Source organism: Buteo buteo, chromosome 2, assembly GCF_964188355.1.
Source record: "Buteo buteo chromosome 2, bButBut1.hap1.1, whole genome shotgun sequence".
Taxonomy (NCBI): Eukaryota; Metazoa; Chordata; class Aves; order Accipitriformes; family Accipitridae; genus Buteo; species Buteo buteo.
Window position 1 is genome coordinate 48,621,465 of NC_134172.1, and position 24,769 is coordinate 48,646,233.

Consider the following 24,769-nt stretch of genomic DNA (forward strand, 5'->3'; position numbering starts at 1 on the left):
TTACCACAGAGGTTTCGCCCATCCTCAAAATGATGAGAAAAATTTGACGGGACCTCTAATGGTTATTAGAAATACAGAGAGGTACGCCACAGCCATAGAAATCAATCAGCTTTTTTTACTGCTTCTATCCAGCTTCTACTCTGACAAAGTAAGCATGGGGATGCATGGAGTTGAAGAAAATCTTTCAAATGTATTATTTAGCTACTCATGGACTATAAATCCTTGCAGAAAAAAATGCATGAAGCTGAATAATTTGACTTTTACCCAAATTCATACAGACTGAAACAGAACTCAAGTACAGGTTGACATTCTTATCACAGGGCAGTATCACCACCACGTGGGGTTTTACGTCATGTTGATAGAGCAATACTTGTCAAAATATAAAGAATTCCTACTAATATTTTATTTCCATGGTTTTACAACATTGTAGTCACGCTATTTAAACTCCTAGTCTCCAAATAGCTTGATTTTATACAAGTCACAGAATTACGATAAAGTCGTCCATTATCCACACGCAGATAAACACATGCACATACCATTTAATTCAAACATACATGAGAAAACGTCTCACCCGATTAATGGAAAAATACTTGAGCTGGACAGGGACAATAAGTGACAAAATGATATTATTAGGATAAATTTGCAGCCACTCTTTATTCCAAAAAGTTGTATTTCTGTAAACCTGACATTTCCAAAACAGTGCAAGTGAATTAGAATACAGGTGAACACAAGCTTCTAAATACAGGTGACATCAATAAGAGTGAACACATTCTTCCAACCACAAGTTCACAAAAAGAAACGTACAATTTTACAATACATAAGGAGTGACATTCTAAGAAAGAGGAGTGACAATGGTGCAGGTACCCTACTGGTATGCAAACCATGCTCCAAAAGCAATTATAGTCTTCATGCCAGTTTAATCAATGTACACTAAATGAACCAAATCCTACTTTCATTTATAGCCAAGAAATGCTAGCAAGTGGATGAGCTTGGACAAAGGTAGAAATTAGTTCCATGACTCCCTTTATCCTCCAGTGAAAGCAATACTGTATGTTCCCACACCACATGGATACTACGCTTGACACTTGTGCAAGACTCCAAAATGTGTCTATGAACAGAAGATATTCAAGAACGTTGATACTAAATACTGCCAAAACCCATCTTTGCGCAACTGTTGCTTTCAGCAAGCTGAGTCACCTGCACATCACTGACTCATACGTAGGGTCCTTCCCATTCATGTATTGAGGCAGAGAGGGTTGTCCTCACTGGTATGCTCGGCATTGCAAAAGCCTTTGCCACTTTGAGATGAAAGGATTGCTTAAGTGGTTTACAGGGTTGGGGTTCATATCAAGCACAATTTCTCTCTCACATAACCCAAGTGATTTGTGAGGTGACTTCAATTCAGAGGCTGCTCCAGTGTTTTCTACAGTTTGCTGACTTCCTCATTGTAATTGGGCAAATTAAAACGTAGGTTTATTCAGAAGAACATAGCTAGTATTTTTGTTAGCTACAATGGCCAAATACTAGAGCATACTAGTGACAGCCTCAGAGTGCACCAGCCCCGCTGTTGCTTGGGGTGAACTGATGGAAATTCACCTCCAAGAGCAGACCTTTGTTTTTCAAATGAAATGGTCACAAAACACGCTGTGAATAGTGGCAAATACTTCCAGCTCTTGGGAAGTGAAATTCACCCCTGTGCTGTGGGCCACCAAAACTCTGAAATGACTGTGATCTTCTTGATGTCAAGCTGGAAATTAAATGGGGTTGCAACAGCATGGGCTCTGCATTAAGTGATTTTTTCCTTAATTATTTCCCCCCTTTCTTCCTGATCATATTTTTTGAAATTGTTTTCTTCCTACCCTAAAAGCAACTTCAAGGGTACTATCTGTAAGAAGACGCCCTGCACATTGCAAGCTTCAGGGCTTAATCAAAAGATCTCTTAGGTGCCAGATAATGCATTTAAAAATGCAACTGCCCCACTTCTAAGTTTCCACTTGCATAGCTTAAAGCCAGTGCAAAGTGAGCCCGCTGCATAAAAAAAATGCAATGCCAGTTCAGCAAACCTTTCAATGAAGTTATCCAAGACAATTGATGACTTTGTCCCAAAATGGATTAACTGGAGAGAACTGGTACAATGACTTCCCCCAGCTCTGCTGCGCAAGCGGTACAGCACAAAGGAACTAACATGCAGCTGACAGATGGGAACTTCCAGAGCCCTAGAAGCAATTTCCAATGTAACCACGTCTCTAGATTTTGACACAATTACATTTATTATGATTTCTTAGTTTTAAAAAAACCAGCAGATCTATAGCACAGCTATTTTCTACACATTCTTGAAGTATATTACGGTTTCATAAGATTTTTGGGTTAGAACTGATTGCAACCAAGTGATATTAGTGGGTTTTTTTGTTTGGCTTGTTTGGTTGCTTTTTAAAGAGAGGAAAGGTGCATCTACAGGATTTTAATACGAAGTATTGGTATGTTTCATTGTCAAGTCTGACTATCTTAACTGGAAACGAGCAAGAGCCACATTGGAATTTGACCAAAAAAAAAAAAAAAGACAAAAATTATGAAGAGTTATACATATAAAAACAAAAACACCTGTGACAACAGAACTACTGAGTACCTAACAGTGATGATACTAAGAATTAATGGATTATTTCAAGAACATGTCACTAATCTGGCCAACAACTAGATTTTCACTGAGTGACGACTTGTGCTGGATCAATAGTAGACAGTTCAAGGCAGGTATCAAAAAAGTCCAGTGTGGGCTCACTCAAATGGGGTTTACTTTTTTTTTTTACTTTAATCAAAAAAAAAAAAACATTTTTGCCTTGAGACAAAAAGAAAAAAAAAATTGTCCAACACAATATGAAATGCTTAATGGGTATTTTACTTTAAAAAAAGTCAGTTTAAAAAACCTCTTTTCTTCATATACTTTAAAAAGATGTTTCAGAGGAATAACTAATATTGATTTTTAAAATATTGTAAAGAAGCATTTTCGGCAGATCTGAAAGTAAATTTTTATTTAAAAAGTGGAAATGAGGCATTTCAACTTTTCAAATGGAATTTCCTCCTTTTTTGGATGGAAACTTTCAAATTCAGTTAAATTCACAAATAGTTTCATTTGTCCCCTGAATTATTTTTTCACCATTTTTAAATAATTTTGGAGGGGCTTAGTTTTAGAGAGGACAGATACTGAAAATTCTTACAGCTAAATAAACGGAATTCTTTTTTTTCAGCAAGTATTCTAAGCAATTTCTTATTCAATTCATAGTTGTGAATCAACCTCATGTCCAAATTCTATCTGTCAGTCTTAGGTATTTTTCAACAACAGAAAAACCAGATACTTTCGGTTTAAATACTAGCAAAACTAACTGATGTCAGAAATATCATACTGTGAGGAATTCAATAGCCTCTAATATAACAGTGCAGTCAAAGGCCATCAGTCTTTTGTCTTTGCACTCTGATGAAAAATCTGCAGTCCACTACATGTGGTTATAACAGGATTTTACCTCAGCAGTTTTTTTCAGATTCTGGCTTTAATGATCATTTGTTATTTGAAATCTGTCAAATCACCAATGATTGTTTTAAGAAAGATAACTAATAGACTAATAGCTTTTCTTGTCAAATGTTGAATCAACACACTTCATTCACTTAAAAACCATCTTCTGCCTAATGGGTGCAGATAGTTAAGTTAATAAATATTGATCAATACCGTAGTAACAGCAGGCACTTAATGCCAGTGGGGGAAAAAAGCAAACAGGAACATGGACGTGGTAAATTTTTTAAAGTTTGAAGCTATAATGAATTTGACAAGCAAGAGCAAGAATAAGACCTGTTCTCAAGCAGATATCCAAAATTCCAGCAGTTCTTTTACCTTACCCTTATGGAAGGAGACATCTTGCAGCCATTCATTCCTGTTTCTCCTTCACCTTCTACCACAGAGCTCGACCCTTCTTTCCCTTACATGGATTTTATACCAATGTGACATTTACTTCTTATTTACACAAGGTGCAAAGTACAAGTAGAATCTAAACCCAAGTCTTACAGAGTTCCACCATTTCTATTCAAAGATCCAAGAGCTTTTTGAAGAAACATGGTTGAATTTATTACAACTAAGTTTCTTCTAATTCAACAAGTGATTTGCTAAGGAATTACCAGGGAACAAAGTGGCAATCTGAGATCCAGTAACATCTGCACCTTGACTAAACTTCCTTCTTGATGCTTAAGGAAGGATGACATTCAGTACTTGGAACACACGGATATGGAATCTCAGGATCCAAACATTTTAACCCTTGCATCTACTTATCTCTCTTAAAATTATCATATAAACAAACTCATGACTCATGTATAAAACTCACAAGACAGGCATACTGCTCATAGCTTGTAGCAATTTATCACTTGCTTTGATAGCAACAGATCACAATCATTAACAGTAGCTTAAAAACTATCCTTCTTAACATTAATATGGCTCCATTTCTTTTAATTCCAAGGAATTTGTCAATGCCATAGTGGTTGGCCCAATTATATCCTTCTGGTATCTCAATTGTACAGTCCTAGACCATTATCAAACTACTAGAGACTGCAGGAGAAAAATTCCCAAAGGACAACATTCTGTGATGTTTTCTTCAGTGAGCCAAAGCAAGCTACAAGTCTTGCTACATGTCACCGAGGAAGTGTTTTCATCCTCTCCCATTCAGGACAGTAAAGGATAGACTCAGATACAGAATATCACATCTGTGTAATATTTTAGGTTCATTAGTTTATAAATCAAACACCAAATTCAACTCAAAAAAAAGAGATAATGAAAAGACTTTGGCTTATTGCCATTAAATGGTCTATATACAACATTACCAAGCCTTGTGAATTAAGCATATGAGGATTTCAGCTACTTTAATCTGCAAATGTCTCTCTTCTCTCTTGCATTGAAGTTTAAAAGTACAATAGGATTTATATATACATATATGTATTTCCAAGGATTTAGCCAGGTATCAGTGCTTGAGTGAACTATATAGCTATTCAATAGAAACTATAAAACATTGATACAAATATAAAGACATGATCAATATAAAAAGCTTATATTTATAAAAAATATTTTTAGGTAACAGTCTTCCCCTGAGGGTATACCACATAGTTGGATTCATAAATATTGCTCTGCACTGCAGCTTGGTTACCAAAGTTCAAAGTTCAGCTCTTAAATGAAGTGTAAATTGCTCCAGTCACCTGACATGGCTGCAGTGGTTGCCTCAGGATATGTTCCCTAGCTTGTTGGAGTGATAAAGACACAGCATCAATGGGGTCTCCGAAAAATCTGGAGAAGATTCCTTCTTCCACATATGGAAGATATGAGAGCAGGACCTATAGGCTAGCAAGCGTGTGTCACATGACTGGGCTTTAGTTTTCATGGGCAGTTCACTGATTTTTCTGGACCCAGTCCCAACTATCTTCATTCTCCTTTCTGCTCTTTTCAGCCTCAATAATTTCTTTGTACCTCCGGCGGAAGAAGCCCATCTGCAAATCAAGAAGAGATGACAGTGGTAAGTAACAGTATCATTAAATTGAAACTTACTTTGTCAGAAAATGGCATGCAAAAAACAATAGCACAGGTGTTAATATCGAATTTCTCCTAGTGCCAATCTGGAATCATAGCTCCTTGTTTACATCAGTAGAAATGAGATCAAACTGGGTCCCAAATCTTCATGAGTACTCTGCTCCTTATAGATGAACTACTCTGAGAGAAGAGTCCTCTTATATGAAACATGATTAAAAAAAAAAAAAAAAGCACATAAGGTACTTCTAATAAACACAGACCAGAAGAGGCAGATACAGGTTTATTGGTTTCAAATATAGACTAAGGTGAAACCTGGATCTGAACCTAAAGTCAGGCTAGCACTTGGGTCCTGAGTAAATGCTGCCAGAGTTTTATGAACTGTGCTCTCAGTGTCCACAACTGTACAAAACAAGAGATCAGAGGAATACAGTATGTCCACCTCCCAGCATCCAAATTCCAATTATCAGCCTTTTTTGTAAGAAACCCTCTTCCAGAAAAGCCAGCACTGTCTATTGTCTATCGCAGGTGCTCCACCACCATGCTGAAGAGCTTTGCTGCCATTTCGCATGCCTGTCCCCACAAGTATCAGCCCACTGCTGTGCACCCACAGGTACTTCTCTTCCTGCTGGTAATCACTCTAAGGTCAGGTCTCAAATTTTCTATTTAAGGGTCATTTATGTTAACATGCTTTGGATGAAACTGATAGGCACAGACTCTTCTTTTTGCTAAATGATTTCCATTGTCCCATTGCTACCAGTTGCGTAATCTGCAGTTCAGAAGGCAAAATACAAGCCTGATCCTACAAAATGCAGAGCATCAACAATAATTCCTCCAGAAGTTTTCAAGATGCTGCAGGGCTGATTATCACTTTTGCATATCTTCTTGTTTCTTAAACCCTTGTACTTAGTTAAAATAATGCAAGTGGTTTTCATTTCAGTTTGGATAAAAACCTCTCATATCTCTGCTTTTTAAGTCTTTCAAATAAACAAAAGTGATTTTAATAACAGACTTTGGTAAGCATTCAAGAATAACTCCTCAAACTTAGCCGTGCACTATTGAGACCATTGAATCAATATTTTGTTTATCATAATTAAACATTTATGTAATTCCTACCACTCTAAACCTGTTTTCTTACTCCTGCTGGGTAAAACATGATGCTTTAGTCTTCCTTTGTCAACCAGTTATTGCCATCCTTTATTCCCAAATTGGCTATATGTAGGAATATTTTGTGCTGTTTTGTCACTACTAAGTTTCTGTTAAGTTAGGCTTTTTAGTTTGAGTTCTTTAGCAACTTTAAATTTCTTCAAGTATATTTTTACTCACAGGAGTCTGAAAGGCAGCTTGTCCAAACTGCCGAGGGTGCTTTGCCAGCAGAGCTTCCTAAAGCCCAGGTCCTTGCCAGTGCCCCCAGCTACATCCTGAATTCATGGCAACATAAGACCAGACACACACCATCCTCTCACCACCCCCTACCTCCGCTGCCTGGCTTCTGCGGGTAACTGTGGACCACAGCCCTGGGGCATGCTATTAATCTAGAGATAGGTGTACCCTGCTGAGTGCAGAGATGTACGTTACATACACACCTATAACTGCTTTGTGGTTTTGTGTAGACATACACATAAAAGCCTATGATCTCAATTTTACAGAGGTCTCATGACCTTCTGGAGGCCCCCTACACTAACTAGAATTAGACCTTAAAAGTCATTTGTTCACAGTCCTGTGCGCAGACTATAGACATAGTCTCCTCCCCATCTATCCTAAGCAAAGCTTTATCTGCTGCTCAATACATGCAAATGCATGGATAGTGGTGGTTCTGTTCTGAAACCACCTCACAAAAGGGACACTGTTGAATTTTGGAAGGCCATGTCTCCCTTGCCTCCTAGCATCTTTCAGAACAGCTTATGCAAAGGATTCAGAAAAAGAGAATTAAAGAAGTGTTTCTCTAGTTCCCTATTCTTCAAACTTGCTCTAGAAGTCTAATCAAGTTCTTCCTTTAGCAGAAAAATATCATTACTATTTATTTTTTTGTACTTGTACCTACAAGCTATACCAGTGCAAAGGATGTGTTTTGAGAAGAGATCCTCAAGATAGCACGATCATAAAATCCCAGTGAAATTTCACCACTGATGCCAACATACTTCAGCTCAATGGAAACTTGAAGCCAATAGCACAAGTGTCCCTAGATTTTCACAGTCTAAAAGGGAGGTGAATTATTTTATTGATAATGAAAAAAAACCCCAAACCAAAAAAGTATAAGAACCTACTACTCCTCCATTGTTCTGCCCCAGTAGGATTAATTGTAGGTACTTATTTTAGTCACAGAAATCTGCAGATACTCCTTACATATGCTCAGGGAGCAGAGGGTTGAAGAAGCCATTTTTGTATTATCAGTTTTTATAACAGGCCTACATGTTCTGCACATTAGAAAAGAAAATTGCCACAGGACTTTGTTTCCTGAGATTAACATGAGAAGTTCAATTTGTAGCTTTTAAAAACAGGTTTTAAACCCTTAAGGTTTCCATTCTTCATGCTACCACATCCTTGGTACAATAAAATTCTCTCTTGAAGTTATAATCAAAATTATAGAAAGGCTTTTTAATTTCCTCGAGGGCCAAACAAACAAAAGCAAGCTCCTTCCCACTGTTATTTTAATAAAAATTGTCTGTTTGTGAACATCTGCTTCAGGAATTATCTTTAAAAGTTGGTTATGATAGTTTTGGTATTTTACTATTTTGTTAGTGGATACAGAATGCTTTTGTATAACTTTTCAGTAGGGCAAAAAGTGAGCCGAAGACCTTAATAAATATTACTGAAGCATGAAATCCTACATCTAGAGGTGATTCCACTACAAAGTTATGTATGTTTACTTGCTGTAAATGATGTGGATAATCTAAAATTATGTGGAGGACTTAATTTAAGTGCAAGCAGAAGGAGAAACTGGAACTTAAGGAGTTGGGGTTTTTTTACATTTTTTAAAATAGTGGTCAGGGATTATATATATATATTTCCCATCCCTGAAAGGCAAGGATGTGCTTTGTTATGAGATACTGTTCCTTAGTGTTAACAGTGCATATTTCCACTTAACGTGATAGAGTCCCTGTCATCACCAGAAAGGGTTTTTTTGGTAATGGCTATGAAGAAATCACAACATAGTCATTGTCTCACAAGAGACCACACAACCCACATGTCCACCTCCTTACAATAAACTGATTTCATTAAAAATGACAGCAATATTAACCCATATGGTGAGGGCTGATAAGTGCCTGTGGCAAGCTGGAGAGAACAAGTGAATTTAACATACAGTGAGGAGATACAGGGGTAATAAGGAGGAGGACACTTGGAGCAAAGCAGGAGAATTGATGCAACATGGGGCCGAGTAGATACTGGCTCTGTTGTCACTGGGGCAGAAGTGACACCACAAGATATCTTTTCTGTGGCTAATGCAAAGCCCTTAATGGAACTCAGAAAACCCAGTGAGGACAGCACTGCTGGGACTCAGTCCTGGATTTCAAGCAGGGAGAGAAGGAGAGATCTTCAGCTTTAACAAGAGCATGGTCATGATCTCACTTGTGGAATGGGTGTTTACAGTGGGCCAATGGTCTCCAACCCATGCTTCATGGGCAATGAGTCTCTAATATTGTTCAATTCTCCCAAACTTTGCTTTCCATATACACAGACATACATATCTGTGTGTGTGTGTACACACACAGCTGTATGGATATGGCAAAGGAATACCCAAGTCCAGAGCCGTGATCCCATCATGCAGTCTGTGAGTTCACACCACCACATCCAAGGAAAGGACTTATGACAATATTTTGATCAGTAAACCTCTGCCTGGGGAAGGCACTCATGAGAGGAAGAGCAACAGGGGAACATATTTACAGGCAGCAAGGAGACATTACCATGGGAAGCAGAAGGGTTATAATGGAAGAAGAGGCATCAGCCAACAAAGACAATGCAGGAAATGAGAAAAGCGAACTACAGTCAGCATTTCACAGCTGGCTGAAAATTATTTGGGAAGGCTGAGGAGGCCCTCTTGAGCTATGGGCCTTTCAGGTCTGTGTGGCTGAAAGCAAGGTCTCAGGAGCAGGACACTGCTCAGCATACACCACGCTTTATTCTTAACCGTGGCAGACCTTACCAGAGGGGAACTGCTACGCCATGGGTACCATGTCCTACTTCATTTCTTCTGTGTGCAAACACAGAGAAGAAAGACGGCCATTGAAGACTTTGGGAATATAGGGATAGTCCTGAAATCCTGGGGCTATCAGTGTCACTTACAATGGATTCACGCCCCACGCCAGGGAAAGGAGAGAACATCTGAATTGTCTGTGAATTCACAAGCTGTCAAGTTTCACATCTGCTATGATAAACTGCAAAGATGTCTGCTTGCTTTTAAACAAATCCAAACAAATTCAGGCAGAACCAAACAAAATGAAAAGAAAAAGCTGGCCTGGTCTTTACCAGAAGTGACAAACAATAACCAGTTCTTTCTGGAGGTGCTTCAAGTAAGTATTAGAGCTGCTATAAATAGGTGGCTTAGATTCAAAACCTGAAACCCTCCATAGGTTTTACACACATTCTTTAATTTAGTTCTTCCAGCCCATGCACCCTCTTCTAGCATAACCTTACTGCCATCTACAGTATACGCTGAGCAGAAAGCATGTTCCTGGCAAAACTGAACAATGGAACAACAGAAATTCTGTGTTACTTGTAGGCTGGGGAATTACACCTGTTATTGTGCAGTTATTTCTTGCCATGCAACAGCACTGTCAAGTCCTCTATTCAATCTTGAGTATTTAAAGTCTCTTTCACTAGCTCACACAACTTACTTTAGCTGTCATGCCAGGTTTAAGTCCCTTAAATATCACAGATAATTCATATCTAACAACACTGACATAAAATTGCATTCTTCAAGCACTCACACAAACTGAAAACTTCAGTCAAAGTGATTTCAAAGTGTTGAATTAACATCACAATAAATTGTCTTTTTTTCCTGCTGCTATTTTCTGCACATCCAAAGGCTGATCACTGAATTACTGGACTTTATATTTTTCTAAACTGCAAAGGTATAAACATTTAGCCAGCATTTCCTGCAGTACCATCCTGTGGCTATCTCTCTAGGGTCGCAATTATAAGTATGTTTGAAGAGTGACGATATTACAAAATAAAATTTAATCCACAGTTAGGAAAAACCAAAGCTGATCAGAGGGCAAGCAATATCACTGCCTTTGTTATTTTCATTGTTGGGTAAATATCTAAAGCATTTTATCATGCCCAGTGAGGCTTATTCTCCCAGTCAAATAAAACCAGATATAGTTTGATATGTGGATTGTAGAAGAATGGTTATGTTTTGTATTTCTTTCAAAAGTCTTTCTCCCAATAACATCATCCATTAAGAAACAAGAAAAAACTGATAAGAACAGTTGCACACTGCTGTAAAAAAAAATTATGTCTTGATTTACAGTAGTGTTTCAAGACTATAACTGAGCTAGGAATAGAGTTTTGTGAATGACAATGTTCAAACAGAATCCAAAACTGTATCGGACACTTTTGCCACTTTTTGTACAATTTTTTAATTAAGTTTCTCTAGTATATATACTGAGGTACTAAGCTGCACACAAAAAGTATTGATTTTTATCAGTATGGCTCTGCTGACAAATGTCTTCTAATGGAAGTTACTGATCACAGTACAAGCCAACAAGTAAAAAGAAGAGAGTGAAGTAAGTACTGACATAGGTGTAAGTAAAAAATAAAACCAAATTTAAGAACCACTGAAGAAATATCCCACTGAACTAGGCTTTGACAAGATACTTTGGGTTCAGTGCCTTAATCACAAGCTGTCTTTATTATACAGTTTCTTCATCTACTGTAAACACTATCCAGCCATACCTGATGAACAGTCTGGACTTACATCATGAATCTTTTACTGCCACATCTCTTTAATCTAGGCAAAGGTCCCTAGCCATTCACCTTGTGGCCCTTCAGAAAGAATTAGCATACTCTTCTCCTCACCTTTTTTGGGTGCGTGCCCTTTGGGCACTTCTCCCTTCTCATAAATAGTACCACCGCTGGAAAAATATGCAGCTAATCATGGCTCAAAGCAGGGCCAGGAACCTCACCCCAAGCAAGATGCCACCAGTCAGCAGAGCAGCAACACCCCCAATCTCTGCAAAGCAGTGCTACCGAGATGGAAAGCATGGAGTGTTTCCCCCTGCAGAGACTGATCACTGGTTATTAAGTGCATCTCACTTTACTACTGCCAAGAAGGCAGGAAAAAATACCTTGCACTTGGGTTCACGTGGCCCTGGATAATTCTGGCAAGCCACCAGCTCCGAGAGGATGCACTATTTCCTTCCTCCCAATTAAAGGACCCTTGCCACAGTACAGAGGGGTCACGAACAGATATTGTGTATCAGCTTTCCCATAGAGGACTGGCAAACTGCCACCATCTGGGCCCCCCTGTAAGGAAAAGGCATGTTTGGAAAGAAGCCACATGTCCTGCCTGCAGTTAAAGGAGAAACTGTATATTTAGGAGGAAGGATGATAGTGTGGCTAAGGTAAGCTCATGAGGACTAGAGTGGTCTGTTTTTGATTATTCAGTCTTTTCATTGACTTTTTGAGAGGCAAATCCCTTAACTTTGCTGTAATGTAGGTCCTCATTTGCTCAATGAAATACGTACAAGAAGATAAATACATATGCTTCAAACATCACCATTCTACAAATGGCTGGTGTATGTGTGTATGTATACACATACAATATATACTTTGTATATATACACAATGCTATATTTGCTTATGCAGCTGGGGTACTGAGACAAAGAGAAGTTCAGCAGCTTGCTCAAAGATAGTTCTCCTCTACAAACACTTTGTTTAGCTACTATGGAGGAATTTGATACCTAGCATCTGTATCTGATCCCAATGTATTGCAACAGATAGACATTGCTATGGCAGAAAAGAATTAGTAATGTACACAAAATTGCACTTAACTTTTAAGTTACTTTCATATAGCTGGGCTAACTGACTTAAGATACTACTGTTGGTACCTAGGGTGAAGATCTGTAGTCCTCCATAGATTTTAGGACTTTTATTTTACATGCTGTAGTAGTAAAACAAGCATAGTTTTTAAACACACATTTTATTAGGCAGTTACTTTGTAATGTTGAAATAATATGAAAAAACTTTAAGTGCTCTTTTTTTGCTAAGAACAGTCAGTCAATTCCTAAACTTAGCTCAAGTGGTCATTAAATAAACTGTTAATTTAACCAAATGCTATATATGTATCTCAAGGGCCAAATTTTAAAAAAACAGTCACGAAGGTACCTCAAAGTACATACACAATTCAGACTACCAGCATGCATGGAAAAGATGCATTTAGGTGTGTGAAAGAGAGAACTACACACAGAGATGGACATTGGTACGGACAATCTAATTTAGTACTTCAGGTTTTTTTAATGTAACATGCCTTGCTGTTTTCACTGATGCTCGAGTGTCACACCACTCTAAACACAAAGCTCAGTCATCATTAATTTGTTCCTCTAGCCACATCTCATGCTACTTTTCTCCAGGAGTTGTTCAGTTGGCTTCAACGGACCTACCTGCGATTGCAGTGAATAAAGCTGGTAGTTCTGGTGTCTACCTTTGGAATATCTTTACCATGTAGCTAAGATCTAGTTTGCCTCAGACAAGACTCATTCACCTAGCACTTGATTTATTTGTGCATACATAATATATTTCATTAAGGACTTAGTACTTACAGTACTTTAGAAATGAAGACAACTCCAGTGACTGGACTTTTAAAGTTCTTTCAGTGCTGAGTTCTGGTAACCTGAGTTTAATGAATGCATGAACTTCTTGTAGGACGGTAACTATGTACAGTAACTTGCATGACAGATGTTACCAGTATACTTGTAAGTGCAATCAAAAAGCAAATTAGCCAACATTAAAACTTATAAACACTTCCAAATAGTTTAAAGATTTTTTCGTATTGCAAAATTTTACTAAGTAGTTTGTTTTTTTAAACGTCAGGGAATGAACACAGCCATCATCCAAAGTTCATCTCTGATTATTAGTCTCAAAAATTAGAAAGAACACAATGTCTACTGCAGATATGTCTAGACAAATTACTATATACTGATTTCTTAAATCTCCACAGGGAATAGGACAGTAATTAGATATATCATTCCTGTAACTGCAATTAATTTAAGACACATCTCAGTCCATATTTTCCATTTCCTCTCCAAAGAAAAAAAGAAAAACTACTGAAATATTTCTGGCTTTGTTTGAAAACCAGAGACTAAACATTAAAGACTATTTCTGGAATCAATAAAAAGTAACTTTACAATCATATTTTGATATATTTGACCTGCCAAAAATATTTGAATGAAAGTTGCACTATGTCCATAATTATCAGAATAAGTTACTTTCATGGGTTTGGCTGAACCAGGAGGAAATGGCTATGGCTGATCTAAGTCATAATACAGCATTTCCCACTGTGACACCAAGCCTAAAGAGAGAATTCAGACTATGCAAGTCACGCTTTCTCTGTTATTGGCATTTGGGTCTGAGGGATGCTAACGACTTCCAATAAATACACGTTGTGTTCTGGCAGTGGGGAACCTTGGAATCTTAGGTACTTATTTGCAGTTTTTCAGTCTACACATGTATTCGTTTTCTGGTTTGGGCTCCTGAAAATGACAGCTATCTTTCTTCTTTTCAGAAAGATATTCTGAACCAGAACCTGACCTCTCTCTTGCCAGTGGATTCAATTTGTTCACACAGTGCCAGGATGAGAGCAACATAGCTGCAATGACTGTGACGTTCTCAAAGTGCCCTGGCATGCACAGCTCCCATTTGGAGGACACTGAGACCTGAGAGAACCCTCAGCCACAACATTACTGTTGTACATTTACATAGCTCATTTTATCCAGAAAGATAACAAAGGCATTTCACAAGTGCTGGACACACACCACCACTGAAATGTTTCCAACCTTGCTCTTGAGGGTGGTGAGTAAATATTACATGGCAGCCAGCAAACTCACTGGGGAAGGCAGTGCTTTGGCTACAATAGCAGCATTACCCATTTACTTGTGTAAGAACAAATAAAAGATGCCCAAACTCAATCTTCCTGTAACATTCAGACAGAATTCAAAAAGCACAGCAAATCACCCAAATAATCTACTGTAGAAAACCCAACATGTGAGTGACTTGCAGGAATACAAAACCTTTTGGTCTTGGGAAGCCAAGGGTCTACAAACATTTTGTGATGCTCACTTTGGTCCAGGAAAAGGAAAAAAATGAAACACAGTTTTGACTGTTCTTTAAGAAAATAAGCAGACTTCAAATGATCCACCTGACTTCTGCCTGGTGAAAACATCATGATTTATACAGACAATCAACCACTTCCACTGCCCCATTGCCTTCTCAAGGTTTCCTAGCTGCTATACATAATGAAGATCTATCCATGTTTGGGAGATAATATGCATTTCGTTTTGAATCACAGAAGTTAATTATCACCTGACTGCTTTTTTATTATTTGTAACAGGATAATATTGAAAAAGCATAATTCTAGGCCTACCGAACCTAGAATCTGTGTCAAAAAAGTAGTACCCCTGAGAAGCCTACACATGAGATAGCAAGTAACAGCTTACTTCAAGCTACTATATAAATGTGTAACAAAAGCAACAGAATTAAAAGTTTATCAGAAAAACTCTACAGAATGCAATGATTTGAGGACTACAGAAAGAGGAATTTCAGAGAACACAAATGAAGTCACAGCTTTTGCAGTTTTGATGGACAGACGGGACAGGTATAGGCTATGTAGTTCCTACAGGTAGGGATCATACTTCTGTAAGTGAGACAAGCTGAAAAACAAGCTGGGCAGGAACTTGGACAAAGTGTGAGAAACTAGTGTTGACATGGTTTTAAACTGAGGAGAGATAGTGGAGAAAAAAAAAAAAGAAAAAGGAGAAGTATAGACTTATCCTGAGGCAGCTGGTGCATCCATCTACATCTCTACAGGGAAGACCTTTGTGAGCTGTGAAATCCAACCTTCCCATCACTAGCCCCTAGTAAGTGCTCTCACAACAAGTTGAGCCAACTGCCTTGTTTATCTGAACATCAGTTATGATTCTTATTTTTAAACCATCACCATAGTAAATAACGGTTTATTCTTGGAATTACATGTACAGAAAGGAAGAAGCATGTGAACTCTGAATAGGCACAACAACTTTCATCAAAGACACGAAATGCCACTCAGTTTCAACAGGTTTCTCTGTCCCCACCTCTAAACCCAATATTTGAAGCTAAACAGCTGTGATAATGGGTGTGTTACACTCAACTGGGACACTTTTTAATTGAAAAGTGTTCCTCCTGGAAAGATTATATATATAAATAGATTATAGATAGATATATATAGATTTTAGATAGATATATAGAGATAACATAGAGAGGGAGAGAGAGAAAAAAAAAAGCCGGACTTCTCCCCTACACTGAAATCCAGAGAGGTTTTGTGCCATAACTGTATGTGCCTATGCACCTCGGGGTGGGGGTGGTGGGGGTGGGGAAAGCAGTTTTATTTCATTGCAGAGCTACTACTCCAAAACCTGGCCACCAGGAAAGGGGGTCGGTACAAGGACTGGCCAGGAAATGGTAGCTAGCCGCTGCCACCTGAGCTGTAGATAAAAGGGAGAGAAAGTATTTTGGGGCTTGTAATACAGGATACAGAGCAACCACTGGCAAGGAATAAGCACAGAGGGTTTGCTTTTTTTTTTATTTTCCTCCACTGGAAAATGGTGAGCTGTATGTTTTGGCCCATTCTAAAAAGACTTTATGTTTGAGGCCCTAAGTAAGGGAAAGTGTCTCCTTCCAAAATGGGGAAAACAGTGGGTTTTGCTACATAGGTGAATTTCAAGTTAGCTTTAGCCTTGCTTAGCTTCAGATATTTTCTGAATGCTGAAACAATATGTGAGGCAATGGCAACTAGTGCATGTAGGGGACATATATGTGTCTTTCAAAGACACTTGTGCAGTCACAGAAAAAAGTTATAAGGCTTTTCCAAGCAAGAAGCCCAAATGCACCTTGAAACCCAGAGATCAATTCTTTGTCCCAGGAATCCAAAAGCTATAAAACAGTGCTAGAAACCTCATTTTAGACAAGGCAGACCTTGGATACCACAGAACAGGCTCGGTTCAGAAAGAAGCTTGATGTCCAGATAAATAATAAGTTTAGATAAAAGTCCAACTCCTGTGTTAAACATGCCACAAAGAAACAAAATAATGCTACTGCAACAAATATAAAATCTTTGTTTTGCAAATCACTTCCACAACTGGCTCCACAGATCACTCAGCTGCCCAAATGTCCAGTCTGGTGCTTGCTTACACATCCCCTCTTTGACATCCTCTGGCCTCAAACCATTTTTTTTTCTTTCTCTGCACTTTATCTAAAATGATATGGATTGAATAATTCACTCAACAACTCAAGCCAGTCCAAATGCAGAAACTTCAATCCAAAGCATTGTAAAACACTGCTATTATTAATAGAATATTTATTGTGTTATAATATATCACACTTCCCTTTTTCATTTGCATGGTGAATGCCAGTTCTCCCCCGGTTTACTTGTGTATAAATCCACTATGCCTGAAGTGGACCTTATCCCCGTGCACGGCTGCAGTCCTGACAGCTGAGGGAAGTGTACGTGAGACTCCCCAGAATAATCCAGCCATGAGCCCCTTTCCCTCCTGAACTGTTGCCAGTGCTTGTGAAACCACCGGCTTGTCTAGCACATGGGTAGTTGGCCTGAAGCAAAGCAACCTCCTCCCCTGCTCCACTCTCCACAAGCATCTGGAGGCCACCAAAGAGGTGCAGGCCAATCTCCGCAGTAAAAAGCAAGATGTATTGCTGTGGGCAACAGCATGAGAGCCCCTCCTGCTCCTCTTGCACATGGGAGACCATAGGCGAGGTGCGAGTGGGGAGAGCGAGCTGCGCTGCAGAGGAACCAGCCAGAGTGGGAGCACATTCCCATCGATGCATGCACAAAGGCATCCAGAGTGGATGCACAAAGGCATCCAGAGTGGATGAACAAGATACGAACAGCCACAAGTGTCTGGGTAAAACTGGGCTATCCAACAAAATAGGCAAAATTGGGGTAACTCTTGCCGGTCTGCCTTACGTGGAAGTCAGGGAAAACTGCTCACCCCCTCTGAATCTGTATGCACTTAAACCAGAGGAAACACGGTCTCTACATGAAATACTAAAATAAACAGAGAAGCAAAGCCAGTCAAAAACTGATCAAGCTCAAGCTAAAAAGCTTGTTATGTGTGTATAAACATGGCTGTGGTCTTGCATGTGAATAAACAAGCTTTTATTTGAAGTGAAACAACCAGGTATTTAACATCACTTTCATTGACATGGACGCCCTAAACTGTGCAATTTTAGATCTACAAATAACGAAATAATTACCATCGTCATCTTATTGTTTGCACAGTAACCTTATTCTGATTCAAAATAGGATTTGAGGCTGGAATGTCCCTGAGATCTCACTCCTGCTATAACACCATTCATTCTAGCAGTGTGTAATGTGAAATATTTACGTGTTTTCTAATATTTTTCTGCAACATTAAGGAGCTGCTTACTCTGTCTGCAAAATATCAGTGTATTCAAGGATTTGCCTGTTGTGTTGCAGCACTCACAGCGCAGTTGTGCACACTGAGTGAGAGTGTACCTTCCACACAGAGCTGAGACACAGGCGCTGCCAGTGCTCAATTCCCTTATAATGAGTTTGATCCAGCTCCTGCTCTGTTTTGTGCAAACAGCTGCCTTCCAGGACCACACTTTAACTCTAATTAATTTCTTAATAAAAATATAACTTAGTTTATACTCTAGTGCTAAAATTTGGGTTATTTCTAGTTCTCACTAGCGGTTCTAAGATGCCCCAAACTCCCATCTAATTCAAATCTGTTCTTTCATTTCACAGCTAAAGACTAAAACACTTCTAATACAAGTGTGTTTTTTTTTTTCTTCTTCACACGCAAACTTTAGGAATGACTATAGGATATGCTTGGCCAATTATGTCTAACAAATATTAACAATCAGACAATTAAGATTCCTCTCTAGGACTGCAACTTTCCCATGTCAGTTTTATCTCAGACAACTTTAATACTGCCAGTAACATTAATAAATATAGCAACTAGTGAGTGCAAAGTATTACTTATGTATGTTTATGTTCCAGACTAAGACTTAAATAAAAATACTGGCTGATACTAGCAGCTACGCATTTTTAATCACATTTCTCTAAAACAAAACCTTAAGTTATCGGTTCCTTTAGTAATCATGCAACTCTGTGGATAAAGCACTGGAGTGCAGCTGACAAAGCCTGGCTTTTACTGCCATCTCTGCAACAGGACTCTGGACAAGGCATCTCACCTTGCTTTGCCTCAGCACTTTAACATCTGCATGCAGAAAGGGCTATATAAGCCTAGTGTTAATTACAATTATTTGTTGCTGTCACTCAGAATTTTCCTCAAGGCTTTCATGTAACAAAACGGCAGCTTCTGCATGTGTATGTGAATGATCCCTATTAAATTTAAAAGAGCTCAAGTTTCAAGATTAAGCCAGGAAGCAAAGGACTCTATTAATTTCAGTAGAGACCAAGACTTGAACTTGTGAGAGATTCTCATGGAGAGTCACAGTGAAAAGTGCCATTCCTCTTATCTTGCGCATTTTCAAACAGTTCATCTACTGCCTTTTTACTTTCAGGAAATGAGCCATATGAAATCAGTCATATAGGTATTAGCAGCAGTAACTCCTTTTTCAAAACTGTGTGTCATTGGGACGTAAACCCTGGGCCTCTTCCAATCTCACATTTTCCATTCTTATGGTTATTCTACCATCTTAATTGCACAGACTTTTTTTTTTTTTTTCTTCACTCTTTCTGACACATAAAGCAAAAGCATTTCCCGCATGCCAGAAAAACAGAAGAGAAATTATAAGATATTCTAGACTGTGGTCAAACATTGTTTTCCAAATGGAAAGCACAGTCAATTTTGACCTGGCCATTATATGCTTAAAAATCTTCAAAACTGACTATAAAAATACTTTACATCTATAACTCATATAAAATTCATATAATCTATGAAGTAGAGGTATAATCTATAACAAAGCTATACACACATCTGTATAATCTATAACAAGAATTGCATGCCCAGTTTTTGGCCTAGGTTTGTAAATCCATTTTACAGCCTCGCGACCTGCAGCGACATGTCCTTTCGCAGCACATCGGGGCTGCGACCTCCAGTCCCGGCACAGCCGGCGAGCAGAGCCTGCAGCGCACATGCTGCTAAACAGTGCAAATCAGGCTGCTGGACCTCCGCCACGGGAAGCAAAATGAGGTTGGATTTGTTCCCATGTGTGCATTTGAAATTTACTTCTCTCAAAGACAGTCCCTGACCTTGACCATGGCCTTTTAAATTTATGGATTGGTAACAGGGAACTGAGGAATGAAAACACTTGAAGCTCCTTACCCTTCATATTTACCACGCCAGATGGCTGCTGCTAAGTGTCAGCATCAGCCCAGTTCTACCATGTAACAGTGTCTGGGTACAAGAATTGTATCTTATCAGAGATGGTGTGAAGGCTGGCTTTTAACAGGTCCTGGCACTTCTTGCTCTGGTAATGCATTTTACTCATCTGGAACTCTTTCTTTGAGGGATCTGAAGAATTTATTGCTGGATACTCTTCTCCCCCAGGCATTTACCTCTTGAAAACAGTAGCTACTGACTGTTTTTTGCTAGGCATGCACCCAATCTTTTAGCTGGTCAAGCAAAATTGACCTGATTTTCAGGAAACACTGTTGAAATCAGTGAGCCTCAGTCATCAGAAAACCATAGAGATGTACCAAGTATCTAAGTGTGAGAGAACAGCAGGTTTCTAAGAGGGATCCTCCTTTGTCCTGAAATGGTATCAGAGGTTTCAACTTTTAATAACCAGGCCCCCCAAAAAATTCCACTTTTCCACTTCTTCTCTACACCATGAGTCTCTCCCTGACCCTCACAAAAGCCTGGATATGAAAATATTTTTGCTGGCCGACAGCTTTTGTAATGGAGTGGACAATTATTTGGTTCCTAAAGAAATGGATGTTAAATACAAGGATAAATTAAAACTTTTTTTCCTGGGACTAGCCTTGGTGTTTATGTTGCATCTGTTACCTTACCTTCCATAAGAGCACAGCCAGCAACAGGAAGATGAGAATTCCCACCAGCAAACTGATGGCAATGATCCATCCGACAACATACCCACGAGGCTCCAGATTGTGCAAAGCCTCAAAGACCACCTACAAAGCAATTAGAAAAAGATCTTTTTATGATTGGAAGTTGTATTGTTTTCTCTTGTACTCATCTTATTAAACACATTGCATGGTGGCCTCAATGATCATATTTCATCTGTCAAACAAATATGGAATACATCCTTAATTTTGTGCTTTCCATCTATTTTTCGCAAGGGATTTAAAGCTTTCAAGTGGAATTTGAGTAGCCATGCACTGGATCCAAAGGATATCAGCTTCCACTCCAAAATAACCCTTACCCTGCCAAACCCGTAACCCACCCCAGACACTGAGCTTGCTCTGGTGCTGGGCCACCAAAGGTGCACAAAGGTTTGCATGAAAAACTCCATCCCTTGGGCATTGGCAAGGATTGCCATGACATCTCGCGTGGTTTGTCTTACTCATCATGTTCCTGGCCCTGCCAAACACCCCGATGCTTCCCATGAAACACTCATGTATGCTGAGCTTGTCAACTTTTTTCCACAAAAAATGGGACAACTCACATACATCCCTATTGAATACAAATTGTCCCTGCTGTGCTTCACAAGACACATGGTGTGAAAGAGGGAAGGGCACGTGCAGGCATGGGTTCTTCTGGGAATGCAGAAAGCAGTCCCCTGCTGTTCTCTTCACTCTTTTTGTATAGCATGTATGGCAGGGAAATACATCCTACAAAGAGCTTTCCTTAACTGTCTCCCTTAAGAAGAAAATGGGAGCAAATTATACCGCTCGTATACACTATGTGAATTTCCAGTCTCTTATTTCAATCAAAACCAGTTCTTCAGTGGAAAACTCAAAAACAGTTCTCCTCAGTGAGAGCTATTTCTATGTTAAATTTTGCAATTTAATATCCAGCAAATGCAGAGAGGAAACAGAGATTTTTTTAAAGGTAATACGTTTGCTTTGTCTGGCTTTGTTTTGGTTTGTTTTGGAAGGCAAAGTAGTGAGTTTTCCTCCCTCCTTCACAAACCACTTTCATCATCTTTGCTTAAAAATGTCAAAACCATTTTCTAGATATGAATTGTTAAATCAATCTTTTAAACAAAACAAAAAAAATTGGTAGCTAAAAGTGGGTGAAAATCTGGGAGTTTGAGTCAGATACAATTACGCAACCCCAAGATACTCATCTTTAAGGGGCCCATGGAAGACCCATGAAATACCTCTCTCTACTCACTGGTGACACCATTCAAACAGCATCATTTATGAGACAGCAAAGGGAATGCGATACCATACAGCCCATATGGATGTTGAAGGCGGGCATTCAGGAAAAGGTTGCCACAGGGAGGTGATGGCAGCACTGGAAAAGGGGCCAAAGAGGATCTGGGTTCTCCATCCTTGCAGGTGTCCTTTGTCCTCAGACAAAGCCATGGGGATCCTGAGCCAGTGCAGGCAACAGCCCTGCTTGGAGTGGGAAACGGGACAGGACAGCCTCCCAAGACCCCACTAATGAACATTCCTCTGTTTCCGTAAGGATATGCAGCCTCAGCAAACACCCACAAAAATCACAGGCACAGATGAGAGAAAGCAGGTTAGTAGGGCTATATTTTGTCATGGTGTCCCCATAAAGAAGTACTCAAAGATCCTTTGTCTCAGTTTCACAGGCTAACACTGGTTAAGACCACAGCTTTTGTGGAGGAAGAATTTGAACACAGCTGATTTACACACACTGTTTTTTAATATTGATGAGATATCAGGCATTTGATGACGAGACATGAAAACAACAAATGGACAGGAATGAAGCTATACATAGATAGCGTTATCCAAACACATTCCCATAACTAGTGTCACAATGCTCAAAATAGCTCTTGAACATGGACCAGTTCCTCACCCGAAAAAAAAAATAATTTTAGCATTTCAGACATTAGCACAAAGCCTTTGTCAGACTTTTTAAGACATCTTGCTGAATAGAGAAAGTTTCCTAAGCAGCAGAGCGTCCCTCATAGCCAAGATGAGTGTAAGGGAAATACCAGAAAAGAGAGATCAAACACAAATCTTGTGCCTTTTTCGTATTTCTGAGCCAGCTTGGAAAGATGATCTGATGGGGCATCCATTTCTCAAGGAGGCTATGGTTAGCATCCATCTTGCAGACACAAGTCAGATGACTATTTCTTAGATGATAAGGCACTGATGTTATTTTCCTTTCTGACTCTAAAAGAAAAAACCTCCCAACATTTTAAGTATCGCCAACTTCAGTGAAGAGACCTTTCAAGCAGTCCCTGGATGCAAAATGAGGTGGTACTTTCTCTCCACTACTCAGAGAGTAAAAGTTAACACAACCTCCAGCACAACAGATCGGTGTGTCCTTCAAGCTGCCAAAAGGCAGAGCCAGGAATAGCTGCAGAGATCAAATTATACATCATCTCTACACCAAGAGCCCCACATTTCAGGTTTGAAGCACACTGGCTAGAATAGCTTGGCTGTAGGTTTTGCAGGCACAGCTCAAGCTGTAAGGGTAGAGAGCAACAACAGCTTCTTATCTATCCAGTTTCTTCTAGCAGTCTGGAATCAACATACAAGCATAAAACCCCCTTGTTCATGGCTTTGTGGTTTGGAGAGGAGCAGGCAAGTTGCACATGTTAATGTCCTTATCCCTCTCAAGCCCTCAAAGTCTGCCTGCATTAATACGCAGCCACTGCAATGAGTTTTGGTGAAGAAGCAACCAATAACAAAAACCTCAAGCCAAACCCCAATCAAACCAGACTGAGCAGACAGTCAGTGTACATCACACATTGGGAGTATCAGCAAGAACCAGTACAGTAAGTGGTGGGAGGCCAGGGAAGCAAGTCATCCTAGGGGGGAGGTTCGAGGCAGAGGGTGATGTTACTAAAGAGAAGTGTGCTATCAGCCGCCTGCCGCTTGACCTGCTGGCCATCGCGCAGTCTCTGAAAGCCAATCTCAGGCGAACCTGGAACCCCTCGCCCCGTCCACCCCAGCAGCACAGCCCCTATAGGGCAGCCAACACACTGGGGAGCACAAGGCAGCCCCCAGCCCAGGGCACTTCCCACAGCCCTGACCGATAGAGAAGACAGGAGTGATAAGGGTGACTGATACAGAAGATAAGGGGGTGGGGGGGAGCAGGAAAGCATCCCAGAGAGGGCGGGGGGGGGGGGGGGGGCAGCTGTCTGGTTAAGAGAAAGCACATGAAACGGTCATAAAATATGGAGTGGATTACAGGCTTGTTTTCAGACTCTGATGAAACACCAGACAAAGGCCACGAAAAAGACAGTTGGCCTGACAATGTATGAGGAGTTTTAGTTTCGTATTTACCTTTTGCATTTCACACTGTACTTGGGTGATCTGAAAGTGGGAAAGCCTGGGAGTCAGCGTAGCTTGTCGTTTAGTTGTTTGTAGCTCACATGTCAATCAGGTTTTACATAATGTAACTGCCTTTCTTTAAAATAACAGAGATCTGCACCCTACCACTGATTTCTGAAATATTGAACCTACATGGACAAGGGCACCTACCAGTTCCTCTTCTACCTGTACCAAACACTTGCTATATTCTGATAGTCTTAGTGAACAGATTGAAAAGAATCAGAATTTTATATTTTTTTTAATGCTTTTAAAACACCCTATTTCAGTAAAGTGTGTAGGCAAGAAGTTAAGAAGTTCACTGAGTGGGAATTTTGCAAATACTTAGAAGTTCATACTGTGCTGAAGCCCTTTGCAGAATAGGCACATGCTGCTGCACTGGGACTCAGAAAGACAAGAAACATACTTCAGCAAAATCTGGTGAGGAATACATAATTGCAAAATTTTCATTTCTTTTTGCTTACGCACACTAAATGAATTTTATGCACTTGTATCATGAACCACAGCACCATGGAAGGCACGGGCTTATAAAAAGATCCTATTTTATTTCTGTATTATTACCCAGAATATTTCTGGTGTTTCAA

General features: G+C 39.5%; 1 protein-coding gene across 1 annotated transcript in view; it reads right to left on the minus strand.

The window, feature by feature from the left end:
• Positions 1 to 635: 635 nt before the first annotated feature.
• Positions 636 to 24,769, minus strand: part of ITGA9 (integrin subunit alpha 9) — a 230,939-nt gene continuing 206,805 nt past the window's right edge. Inside the window, exons 27-28 of the mRNA XM_075053853.1 lie at positions 20,763 to 20,882; positions 636 to 5,514 (exon numbers count right to left, since the gene is read on the minus strand). Of these exons, the coding sequence (XP_074909954.1) occupies positions 5,416 to 5,514; positions 20,763 to 20,882 (219 nt within the window). The 3' untranslated portion in view covers positions 636 to 5,415. The remainder of the gene's footprint in view (positions 5,515 to 20,762; positions 20,883 to 24,769) is intronic.